Here is a 12,894-nt window from a genome sequence, read left to right as displayed (position 1 = left end):
AGAGCTTGCAATCATGGATGAGTTGATTGCTTCCATTAAGCAAACGCTGCGTTTGCAGGACGAAGTGTGTCCCCCCGCTGCCTTGGCGGCTTATGGGACGCAGAGAAAACGCAGGACGCCGCAGGTTTTTCCCTGCAATGCTGATTTTCAGCGCGCCGTTAAGGATCAATGGCGCGATCTGCGCAAACCTTTTGCGGTACCAAGTAAATTCAAGCTGCGTTATCCTTTTTCGCCTGCCACTGATGAACGGTGGTGTGTGCCTGCACCAGTGGATCATGCAATTGCGGTTTTGAACAAAGCCACTGCGATTCCTGCAGAGGGTTCCCCTGTTTTCCGTGATGCCACGGATAGGAGACTGGAGTCTCTTGCCCGTCATACTTATTCTGTTACGGGTTCTATGCTTAAGGCTCTGTTTGCTTCTCTCATGGCGGCCCAGGCGATCGCAAGTTGGACGCAGATGCTTAGGCGCGTCCTAGTGGCCGATTCGGCCTCGGCGGCGACCCTGGATATGGTGGATCAGATCCACCAGGGTGTCATGTATCTGTGTGATGCGGACCTGGACTTGATTCCGTTGGCTGCACGTGTGCACAGCGTGGCGGTGTTGTCTCGCCGCCTGGTTTGGTTAAAATGTTGGTCGGTGGACCAATCTTCACGTAAGACCTTAGCCAATCTGCCTTATGATGGGTCTCGCCTTTTTGGGGAGTCCCTGGATGTGTTGATTAAGGGGATCACCGGGGGTAAAAGCACTCTCTTGCCCCATTTCCCCAAGGCTAAGGGGGCTTCTGGGAAGAAGCATGCAAATTTTCGGCCCCCTCAGGGGTCCTTTCGTGCCTTTCGGCCGCACTACAAGGGCAAACCGTTCAAAGGTCAAGGCTCTCAGAAGAAGCCCTGGTCTGGGAAACAGAAGTCCGGCCAATCCGGACCTGCAGCCCATAACAGTTCGGCCTGAAGGGGCGCCCTCACCCAGTTTTGGGGTGGGGGGACGCTTGCTCGGTTTTCTTCAGCCCTGGTTGGCCCGTGTGCGGGACAGATGGGTTCTGGAAATCGTTCGATCTGGTTACAAGATCGAGTTTCTCTCTCGGCCGGAGAGCAGATTTTTTCCCTCAAATCTTCAACTGTCTCCAGAGCGCCTGCGGGATCTGCACCTGGCGGTGCGGGACCTGAGGGCTCAGGGAGTGGTGGTCCCGGTGCCTCATCGGGACAGGTTTCGGGGGTTTTATTCCAATCTGTTCACCGTGCCCAGAAAGGAGGGCAAGGTTCGTCCAATTCTGGACTTGAAGGCTCTGAACCGCTCTGTGCGGGTTCGCAAGTTCCGCATGGAATCCCTGCGGTCGGTGGTGGCTGCCCTGGTTCCGGGGGAATTCATGGCCTCCATCGATTTGAAGGATGCGTACCTTCACATCCCCATATTCGAGGGTCATCAGAGGTACCTTCGTTTTGCCATTGCGGAGGATCACTACCAGTTCGTGGCGTTGCCCTTTGGTCTCGCCTCGGCTCCGCGGGTCTTCACCAAGGTGCTTGCACCGGTTCTGGCATTATTGAGGGCCCAGGGCATTTCTGTCCTGGGGTATCTGGACGACATTCTGGTTTGGTCTGCGACCAGACAAGGTCTGGAGGAGGACCTGTCTGTCCCCATGCAAACTCTGCAGGAGTTTGGTTGGACGATAAATTTTCCAAAGTCGACACTGAGTCCGTCGGTTCGTCTCCCCTATCTGGGAATGATACTGGACTCGGTGCAGGCGAAGGTCTTCCTGCCGGAAGACAAACTCAGGACTCTCTCCGGGAGGAAGTCAGGTCCCTCAGGGACGTTCCGAACTCGTCTCTGCGGACGTGTATGAGATGTCTGGGATTGATGGTCTCGGCCTTCGAGGCGATTCCTTTCGCACAGTTTCACACGCGGGGTCTCCAAGCGGAGATCCTGTCCAGGTGGGACGGGCGACCTCAATCTCTGGATCTTCAAATCTCGTTGAGTCTTCGCACCAGGGAAAACCTTCTGTGGTGGCTCCAGTCCCCGTTGGTGTCCGGGGGCAAGTCGTTTCGTCCGATCTCGTGGACGGTGATCACCACGGATGCCAGCCTGTCGGGCTGGGGTGGAGTTCTGGGCGTTCTGTCCGCTCAGGGGACTTGGTCGGAGGGGGAGTCTTCCCTTCCGATCAACATTCTGGAATTGCGTGCGATAAGTCTCTGTCTTCATCGCTGGACGGACCGGCTGCAGGGTTGCCCGGTTCGGGTGCAGACGGACAATGCCACGGCGGTGGCCTACATCAACCACCAAGGGGGCACCAGGAGTGCCCGAGCGGCTCGAGAAGTGGCCGACATTCTGTCTTGGGCCGAGACTCATGTCCCGGCGATAACGGCGGTTCACATTCCGGGAGTGGAGAACTGGCAGGCGGACTATCTGAGTCGCCAGACCCTGGATCAGGGGGAATGGTCTCTCCATCCGGCTGTCTTCTGGTGTTTATTTTCAGTTAACAATTAAAGAACAAAGTATTGATTTTGCATATATAGTATGTGTAAGAATTGTGTGCTGAGCCCCTAAAAAGTCCAGGAGCTATTGTGGTTTTTACTTTTTTGTAAGTGTTTTTAGGATGGAGGCATTTAAACCTCTGGGATCGGTGATACTCGTTTGTTTCCACTTCTCAGCTTGTTCGGACAGTGTGACTCACTGAACAGTAAAACAAAAATAAGGATAACAGCCACAGAGCGTGCACCTTCAATAATTGTTAATACACTTATACTTAACCAGATTTCTTAACCAGTTTCCATTAGGGGAAGTACATGCTGTTTAGTTTGCCATTTTGTAGCACTTTTTTAAAAGGTATATGACTGCATTTCAGAACAAAGAAAGAGGCCACAACCGTGCCACAAAAGAAGAGCTGGAATCCTGCATGATTAACCAGGTATATTATTTTACACATTATAATAGTGAATGTCTCTTAATATACACAAATAATTGGAATGCCTTAACTTGAGCAGTAGTGTTCCTGCTGAGGAAAAAGCTCCAACCTGTTCTGAGAGAGAAATACAGAGGCTTCTATTGGGGACCTCCTTCTGAAAATGCTAAATGCGTGGCTGTCTCTGGCTTTAATTTGTGAAATTTACCTGCATGCAAAACATGCAAATCAGGAACATAAGTGTGCAGTCAATTTTTTTTCTTTACAAATTTTTATTTTTTTTGAAAACTTTAAAAAACTACTTGACCTCTGAAAGATTTCCCCCCTTCAAGACCAGGCCATTTTTTGTGATATGGCACTGCGTTACTTTGACAATTGCACAGTCATGCAAGGTTGTACCCAAATAAAATGTATGTCTTTATTTTTCCCACAAATAGAGCTTTCTTTTGGTGGTATTTGATCACCACTACATTTTTTTTTATTTTTTGCGCTATAAACCCAAAAAGCATGGTAATTAAAAAGATAATAATAATAATTTTGCGTTCGACAGACACAACGCTCCATAAATCATAACTACTGGGTTATATTGCCTCCTCTAGGAGTAGGACTAGGCAGAACAAAAAATACCATGGGCCGTCCTCAGCTTGGTATATAACCCACCTCTCCGCTCTAGCTAATCAGTTTTTTAATCTGTCTAGTCAGCAGTAAGGGCCTAGGCTGGGATCTCTGGTTCTAGCAATTTTTTTCTCCTTCCTTACATCTTTTTTGTTTTTTCTCTACAACCAACTGCCGGGCTGGGAGACTGGCTGGATAATCTAAATCGAGTGGTTCCCCCCCAGCCCAGCCAGCGAGCGCGTGCAGACCGCAGCTACACGCCAGGCCGGCCGCGACATAGCCTCATGGACAGAGGCTGGCCCGCAAGTTAAACCTCTCGCAGGCTTGGGTCTGAGTCCCTTGGCCAACAGCTCCCCTACTTCAGTGGCGAGGATTCTGTCTGGAGCGTTACCCGCACCATGGAAGGGTAAGTACAGTCCCACCTCTCCCCTTTTGGCTTTTTTTTTTGGTGGACATGGGTAACCTCCAGGGATGGTTGGACCTGCCTCCAGGTTCCCTCCTTCCATCCTTAAAAATCCCTTAGTGAGCTGGGCTTCCCCCACTCCCTTTTCCCCCTGTTTGGTGGGGGTCCCAGGGCAGAGAATGCAGCAGAGACCCCTGGGGTCTCCCCCACTATCACCACTCTGTAAGGGTCCTGGGATAGTGTCCTCCACTGGTAGTCTGGGGGGGTCCCAGTGTAGGAGACCCCTAGGTGCATGCCCTACTGTTTGCAGTGTGAGTATAGTGCAGGGGGGTCCCAGTGCAGAGTGCGCAGTGGAGTCTCCCCTAACATGTGTCCTACCTTCAGGAGGGGGACCCCTTCCGGAGGGTGCAGCCTTGCAGAGGGCACCGGGAAGATCCAGGCAACATGCTGTAGCTGATGGTGGAATTTTCCCTTAGTCTGGCTGGTCTCTGGCGGCCATGCTTGTGTAGCCCCGATGTCAGGGGGGCCATTTTCCCTTACCCCAGGAGACGCTGGAGACAACCAAAGCCTCGTGGGGATGCCGAAGTTCCTCTTCAGTTTTCTCTTCCTCCTCCGTTTCCACTTCCTGTGCCCGGGACATATGAACAGGGATGGCGTCCATGGTGATGCTGGGTCCTAATTATCGGCACTCCTCTGGTAGGGTGAGTCCTTGGGGGTCCCTGTTATCTCTTTCTGCTGATGGGTACCCTGAGCCTTGGAGGGATTCTGGAGTGGTGCCAAAAGATCGTTTTTGTTCTGCAAGGTCTTCCTTTCATTATGGAGCCTCATTGTCACATCTCCCCCAATGACCCCCTCATGGAGATGGCAGGTCCCTCGGAACCCCAGCTTTCCATGGTTGCACTGACTGTTGTCCTGCAGTCCTTAGTGTCCCAGGTGGAGGTGGCGTGTGGGCAAATGCCCAAGAGGAAATGTCCCCCACCTTTCCCTGCTCAGTCTGTCTCATCTGATTCTGAGCCTGATGTCACAGTGGATGTGGCCCTTCCAGGGGGGCTTAATATCACACTCCCAGATCCATCTGATAGTAAGAATGATTCCTTCATGGTCGCAGCAGCGAATTAAAAAGTAGATGGACTTATCACTGGAGTGCGTGAGACTTTAAAAATGAAGGATGAGGCTGATGTAGACACGGATGTGGCTGTGTCGTTTGGTACGCATAAGCCCCCTCGCACTCCAAAGGGGTTTCCTGATGTGCCTTATTTTGACAGGATTTCCTGTAAGGGATGGGAACAACCAAAATTACCCTTTGGGGTCACCAAACGTTTTGCTGTACGTTACCCTTTTGAGGAGTCACTTTAAAAAAAATGGACTAGTCCACCAGTGGTGAACCCTCCTGTTTCCAGGTTGAACAAAGCTACCATGATCCCAGCCGAGGAATCCCCATCCTGATAGAAGAGTGGAGGACATGGCTGACAGAAAAGTGGAGGCTATGGCACGCAGCATGTTTGCTATGGCTGGTTCGACATTGCGGCCAGTCTTTGCCTCAGCCCTGGTGTCTCAGACCCTAGCTGAATGGGCCAAGCTTTTGCGCCAGGGCCTTGGGGGGTGAGCAGGTCCCCACTGCTTATGTTGATTTAGCAGACCAGATGGTCCATAGGGTGCAGCTTTTGTGATGCAGCTTTGGTACAGCTCCATCTCTTTCAGTCCAAACTTTCTCTTTCAGCATTGGTAATTAGGCACATGCTGTGGCTTAAGAATTGTTCCGCAGACCAAGCCTCTAAGAAATTTCTCATTGATCTGCCCTTTTAAGGCGATCACCTGTTTGGGGCTACCCTGGATGACATCTGTGACGAACGCCCATTTGCTGGGACGTTCGCCATGGGCTACTGGAGGAGTGTGGAGTCCAGCCTCCTGCCCACGGATTACGGGCCCTGGCTTGTAGGGGAGTGCAGCTCTGTGTGGGGGTATATGCTGGAGGACCATGGGAGTAGTGTTGCTTTTGACTCAAATCCATGTCACCCCAAGATACGGACTCAGACTGGGATCAATGTTACAGGCCTAAAGCTGCCTGTTGCAGCAGAGGACTTCTCCACACATTGAGACTAAATAGATGCTAATGACGTCTAATGTGGGGATGTGTATTGACAGTTATAATAAGGTGTGTTTGAAAATGGAGACGGGCAGTCTGAGAGCCTATGTCTTCTGCTTTTATCTGTTTAGAGGTGAAGTGTGTTCACACTTCTAGGAATGTGTATTCGGCTATGTTTGGGCTGGTTGTTTGTGGAGTCAATTATGATAATGCTAATCCTGTCTGAGCCTGTAATTTCATTCACCTGTGTCTGTCCAGATGGCTAGGTATGTTAATTATGTTCTGTATACAATACATTTGCATGTTGTAATCAAGCACCTAAAACTGTATATATTGGAGGTGAGTTGTTGAATAAAGTGTCTTTGTTTTACCCTTCATCAAGCATAGGCTGATGTTTGGGGGGGGGGGGGGGGATTGAGGGGCCAGGTCACTGCATCACGTGAGATTCTGGAGACCTAAGACAGAAATACTTGGTCCAAGTATTGGGGATCTGTTACAACATCATTAAGGGTATCACGGGTGGGAAGAGTACCTTCCTGCCATAGTCTAGGAAAGGGAAGAAGCCTCGTCGCAGACGGCAGCCCGCCTTCTCAGCACAAAGAAAACTATTCAGTGCTTCTGGGAGGGAGAATAAGGGAAATAGATCTTTCAAATCTTCCCCGGGAGGTTTCAAGCATCCTTGGTCTGGTAAGCCTAGAGCTAGCTTCTCCGGACTTGCAGGATCCACAAAATTATTATTTTGGGGGTACCTAGAAAGGGGGACAAAGCTTGTCCTTTTTCAGGTTTTTTAGGTCCCGAGCCTCCTTGTGTGGATTTAATTCCTGCAAAGGTTCAGGTGATGTCCGAACTACCTAAGGTCCTCCCTATCCCTGTCCAGGGAATTGATTTACCTAGGTCTGATTATAATTTGGACCAGGGGGGTCCTTCCTATGAACAAACTTCAGGAACCACAGGCCTTGATTCACCGGCTGCTGTCACACAGATAGTTCTCTCGCCCATTTTGCATACAGGTTCTGAGTCTGGTGGTATTCACCTTAAAGACAGTTCTGTTTGCACAGTCCTACTTGCAGCACCTTTAGCAGGTTCGGATCCACAGGAGGATGCCGTGGTTTGTGGCGAGATCACATGTTCCCCTGGCAGACGCCTCAGGCGTCCAACGGCCACGGTAAAGCCAGTATAATCCTTGGCTCAGGCTCCTTCTGCAATTCCTGCGAGGATCTTCCAGTCAGTCTGGTGGCCATAAACATCCCTTGGGGGGCTTCCTCTCAGAGAAGACCAGTTGTCCTAAGGGCTGATCTGCCATCCTGCTTTACAGTCACTTGTTTTAATGGTTTTGCTATTTAAAGCCAGGTACTGAGTGATAGAGGTCTGTCTGGATCAGTGATCCCTACTGTGGTGAAGGCGAGGAAGTCGTCTTCCAGCAAGATCCACCATTGTACCATAGAGTGAGTACCTGGATAGAGAACTGGCTCCAGGGGAGAGTCCTGAGGGTGGTGATTAATGGGGAGTACTCGGATTGGGCGGGTGTGGAAAGTGGGGTCCCCCAGGGTTCTGTCCTGGGACCAATCCTGTTTAATTTATTCATAAATGATCTAGAGGAGGGGATATCTAGTACAATCTCAGTATTTGCAGATGATACTAAACTAGGCATGCCAATATCTTCTATGCAGGATGTGGAAACCTTGCAAGCGGACCTGAACAAAATAACGGGGTGGGCAACTACATGGCAGATGAGGTTTAATGTTGAAAAATGTAAAGTAATGCACTTGGGGGCCAGAAACCAGAAAGCAAGCTACTCACTAGGGGGGGAACCTCTGGGTGAGTCTAGGATGGAAAGGGACCTGGGGGTACTGGTAGACAACAGGCTTGGTAGTGGCATGCAATGCCAAGCCGCCGCAAGCAAAGCCAACAGAATACTGGGTTGTATAAAAAAGGGGATTCACTCCAGAAATAAAGAGATTATTCTTCCACTCTACAAGACTCTGGTCCGGCCACATCTGGAGTATGCTGTCCAGTTCTGGGCACCGGTCCTCAGGAAGGATGTGCTGGAACTGGAGAAAGTCCAGAGAAGGGCAACAAAAATAATTAGGGGAATGGAGGACATCAGCTATGAGGAAAGACTACAAGCACTGAACCTATTCTCTCTGGAGAAGAGACGATTGAGGGGGGATATGATATCAATGTACAAATACTGTACTGGCGACCCTAGCATAAGGAACAAACTATTCAGAGAGAGGAGATACAATAAGACACGTGGCCACTCACTAAAACTTGAGGAAAGGCGGTTTAACCTTAAAGTGCGTAAGGGGTTCTTCACTGTAAGAGCGGTAAGGATGTGGAATTCTCTTCCACAAGCAGTCGTATCAGCAGGGAGCATTGATAGTTTCAAAAAACTATTAGATGGACACCTTAAAGACCACAACATACAGGGGTATACAATGTACGGTTAAAAGCAAACACACACACACATCATAGGTTGAACTGGATGGACTGATGTCTTTTTTCAACCTCAGTAACTATGTAATAAGAATGCGTACATTTCTTGGTTTGAGTCAATTGACGCTCATCCTCGATCCTTTTCTGTGGCTCGGATCTTAACCTTTCTTCAATAAGGCGTTAATCAGAAGTTTTCCTTGAGTACCATCAAGGGCCAGATGTCTGCCCTGGCAATCTTTTTTCAGCGCCCCCTAGCCATGCACTCTTTAGTTCGTATCTTCATTTAGGAGGTTCGACATGTGGCTCTACCTGTACATTCTCTTTTGCCACCATGGGATTTGAATGTATTACTTTCAGTTCTCCAGAAACCGCTATTTGAGAATATTCGGGAGATTCCCTTGCCTACGTTGTCCCGGAAGGTGGCATTCTTGGTGGCTTTTACCTCGGCCCTTCGGGTATCGGAATTGACGGAATTATCCTGTCGCAGTTCCTATTTAGTGGTCCATAGAGATAAAGTAGTTCTTCGTCCCTGTCCATCATTCCTGCCCAAAGTTTTCTGACTTCCATTTGAATGAGGACATTGTGTTGCCTTCCTTGTGTCCCAAACCGGCTCATCCCAAGGAATTTTCTTTGCATACCTTGGATGTGGTTCGTGCGATTCAGGTGTATCTGGCAGCTACTGAGTCCTTTCGGAGGTCAGATTCGCTTTTTTTTTTTTATGGACGGACCAAGAAAAGGGCTGGCCACTTCTTCGGCTACCATCTCCAGATGTATCAGACAGATGGTGACTCAGGCCTATTCCATTAAAGGTCAGGTTCCACCTTTCCCTGTCACATCGCATTCTACTCGGGCGCTGAGTACTTTTTGGGCCTTCCGTTATCCGGCATCAATATCACAAGTTTGCAAGGTGGCCATGTGGTCTTCGATGCATAGCTTTATAAAATTCTATTCTAAGGTAGAATTCTTCTAAGGTAGATACTTTGCCATCTGTGGATGCTTCCTTTTGGCCGCAAAGTTTTGCAGGCTGCTGTTTAAGAGGGGCTGTTCCCTCCTGAGGGGTTGAGAGGTGTTTTCTTTTAAACTTTTTATTTTTCAGACAGGGCTCCTGTGACCCGGTTAAGGCTCCTGTGTCCTGGTTTAGGGCTCCTATATTTAGCCTTGGGTTATTTTCCCCACCCCTCCTTTTTTTTTCCTTTTTAGCACTGCTTTTGGACATCCCACTAGTTATGATTTGTGGAGCGCTGTGTCCGTCGATTAACCAAATCACACCCCTCAGATTTTTGTAAATATTTTATTATTTCTTTTCATGTGACAACACTAAAGAAATGACACTTTTCTATAAAGTAAAGTAGTGAGTGTACAGCTTGTATATCAGTGTAAATTTGCCGTCCCCTCAAAATAACTCCACAAACAGCCAAAAATGTCTAAACCGCTGGCAACAAAAGTGAGTACATCCCTAAGTGAAAATGTCCATTGGGCCCAATTAGCCCTATTCCCTCCCCAGTGTCATGTGACTCGTTAGTGTTACAAGGTCTCACTCTCTCATTCTGGTCACTGGAAGTTCAACATGGCGCCTCATGGCAAAGAACTCTGAGGACTTAAAAAAAGGAATTGTTGCTCCACATGAAGATGGCCTAGGCTATAAGAAGATTGTCAAGACCCTGAAACTGAGCTGCAGTACGATGGCCAAGACCATATAGAGGTTTAACAGGACAGGTTTCCACTCAGAACAGGCCTCGCCATGGTCGACCAAAGGGGTTAATTGCACGTGCTCAGCGTCATATCCAGAGGTTGTCTTTGGGAAATAGAGATATGAGTGCTGCCAGCATTGCTGCAGAGGTTGAAGGGGTGGCGGGTCAGCCTGTCAGTGCTCAGACCATAAGCCGCACACTGCATCAAATTGATCTGCATGGCTGTCGTCTCAGAAGGGAGCCTCTTCTAAAGATCATGCACAAGATAGCCCGCAGTTTGCTGAAGACAAGCAGACTAAGGACATGGATTACTGGAACCATGTCCTGTGGTCTGATGAGTCCAAGATAAACGTATTTGGTTCAGATGGTGTCAAGCGTGTGTGGGGGCAACCAGGTGAGGAGTACAAAGACAAGTGTGTCTTGCCTACAGTCAAGCATGGTGGTGGGAGTGTCATGCTCTGGGGCTTCATGAGTGCTGCCGGCACTGGGGAGCTACAGTTCTTTGAGGGAACCATGAATGCCAACCTGTACTGACATACTGAAGCAGAGCAGGATCCCCTCCCTTCGGAGGACTGGGCTACAGGGCAGTATTTCAACATAACGACCCCAAGCACACCTCCAAGACAACCACTGCCTTGCTAAAGAAGCTGAGGGTAAAGACAAATAGCGGAGGATATTAAAAAGAACCCAAAGAAATTCTTTAAAAATATCAACAGCAAAAAAACTATGACCGAGCATGTTGCACACATAATCAACGAAGAGGGGAGGATGGTTACAGAGGACACTGAAAAGGCAACCGTGCTTAATGCTTTTTTCTCCTCAGTCTTTACACAGGAAAAGGAGGGGTACACTGACCATGACTGTATGGTTAGCAGTAATTCACAGGACTTGCCGCTATGGCAAATAGAGGGTGAAATCAGGGAAAGGCTGGATAAAATTAACACAAATAAATCACCAGGCCCGGATAGCGTACATCTGAGAGTACTCAAAGAACTTAGTAAAACTATATCTAGACCACTGTTCCTGATCTTTGCTGACAATATTATGACAGGAAATGTACCAGGTGATTGGAGGAAAGCTAACGTGATACCGATATTCAAAAAAAGGCAGAGGCATGTCCCGTGAAATTATAGGCCGGTCAGTCTGACATCGATAGTATGTAAACTTCTGGAGGGGATGATAAGGGACTATATCGTAGAGTTTGCTAAAGACAACAACATCGTCGGCAGTAATAAGCACGGGTTTACGAATGGGCGTTCTTGTCAAACCAATCTGTTAACATTCTATGAGGAGGTGCGCTGTGAGCTAGATGGGGGGGAGACCAGTGGATGTGGTGTACCTGGATTTCCCTAAGACGTTTGATACAGTTCCCCACAAGCGCTTAATTTATAAAATAAGGTCTGCAGGCATCGACCACAAGGTTTGCTCTTGGATAGGGAACTGGCTAAAAGGGCATGTCCAATGGGTGGTAATAAAAAGCGCATACTCAGACTGGTTTGGGGTGGTAAGTGGGGTCCCCCAAGGCTCAGTCCTGGGACCAACCTTGTTCAATATATTCATAAACAGCATTGAGGACGGGATCATTAGTTCTATATCAGTTTTTGCAGATGACACAAAATTGGGCAGGGCAATAACTACACAGCATGAGGCAGATATCTTACAGAATGACCTGAACAAAATAACAGAGTGGGCAACGACATGCCAAATTAGGTTTAATGTGGAGAAGTGTAAGGTTTTGCACTTGGGGACTAAAAAACATAAAAGCACAATATACTTTAGGGGGAGAACCTTTGGGGGAATCAAAAATGGAGAAAGATCTGGGAGTCTTAGTAGAGGATAGAATAGGCAATAGCATGCAATGTCAAGTGGCAGCTGCCAAAGTCGGCAGAATATTAGCATGCATAAAGAAGGGGATGTTTTCCAGAGATAAAACTATAATTCTACCACTTTATAAAACTCTGGTCCGACTGCATCTGGAGTATTCTGTCCAGTTCTGGTCGCCAGTCCTCAGGAGGGATGTGTTGGAGCTGGAGAGAGTCCAGAGAAGGGCAACTAAACTTATCAGGGGATTGGAGGACCTTAATTATGAAGAGCGTCTACAATCGCTTAATTTATTATCTCTGGAGAAGAGACGCCTGAGAGGGGACATGATAGCAATTTACAAATACCTCAATGGTGATCTCAGCATAGAAAAAAAGCTATTCAGTCACAAGGATTGCATGAGGATGCAAGGACATACAATGCGATTAGAGGAGAAGCATTTTAACCTCAGGCAACCCGGTGGGTTCTTTACTGTTAGGGCTACAAGATTGTGGAATTTTCTACCACAAGAGGTAGTTTCTGCGGGAAGTATGGCTACTTTCAAAAGAGTCTTGGACATGCATCTCAAGGATCAGAACATTAAGGGGTATGAGAGATGATTAGGGTCACACACACCTACACAGGTTGAACTGGATGGATTATTGTCTTTATTCAACCTCAACTACTATTTAACTATGTAAAAGGATGGACTGGCTAAGCATGTCTCCAGACCTAAACCCTATTGAGCATCTGTGGGGCATCTTCAAATGGAAGGTGGAGAATCACAAGTTCTCTAACACCCACCAGCTCCGTGATGTCGTCATGGAGGAGTGGAAGAGGACTCCAGTGGCAACCTGTGAAGCTCTGGGGAACTCCATTTCCAAGAGGGTTAAGGCAGTCCTGGAAAATAATGGTGGCCACACAAAATATTGACACTTTGGGCCCAATTTGGACAATATTACTTAGGGG

At 48.3% G+C, this 12,894-nt stretch overlaps 1 protein-coding gene across 1 annotated transcript in view; it reads left to right on the top strand.

Annotated features, from left to right (window-relative positions):
- ABAT (4-aminobutyrate aminotransferase) overlaps nucleotides 1–12,894 on the top strand; it is a 252,910-nt gene that overhangs the window by 170,488 nt on the left and 69,528 nt on the right. Inside the window, exon 9 of the mRNA XM_082261300.1 lies at nucleotides 2,838–2,900. Within this exon, the coding sequence (XP_082117426.1) occupies nucleotides 2,838–2,900 (63 nt within the window). The remainder of the gene's footprint in view (nucleotides 1–2,837; nucleotides 2,901–12,894) is intronic.

Source organism: Pelophylax lessonae (genome assembly GCF_965119305.1).
Source record: "Pelophylax lessonae genome assembly, chromosome: 6".
Taxonomy (NCBI): Eukaryota; Metazoa; Chordata; class Amphibia; order Anura; family Ranidae; genus Pelophylax; species Pelophylax lessonae.
Note: the sequence above shows the minus strand (reverse complement) of the source record. Positions and strands in the feature narration are given on the sequence as shown.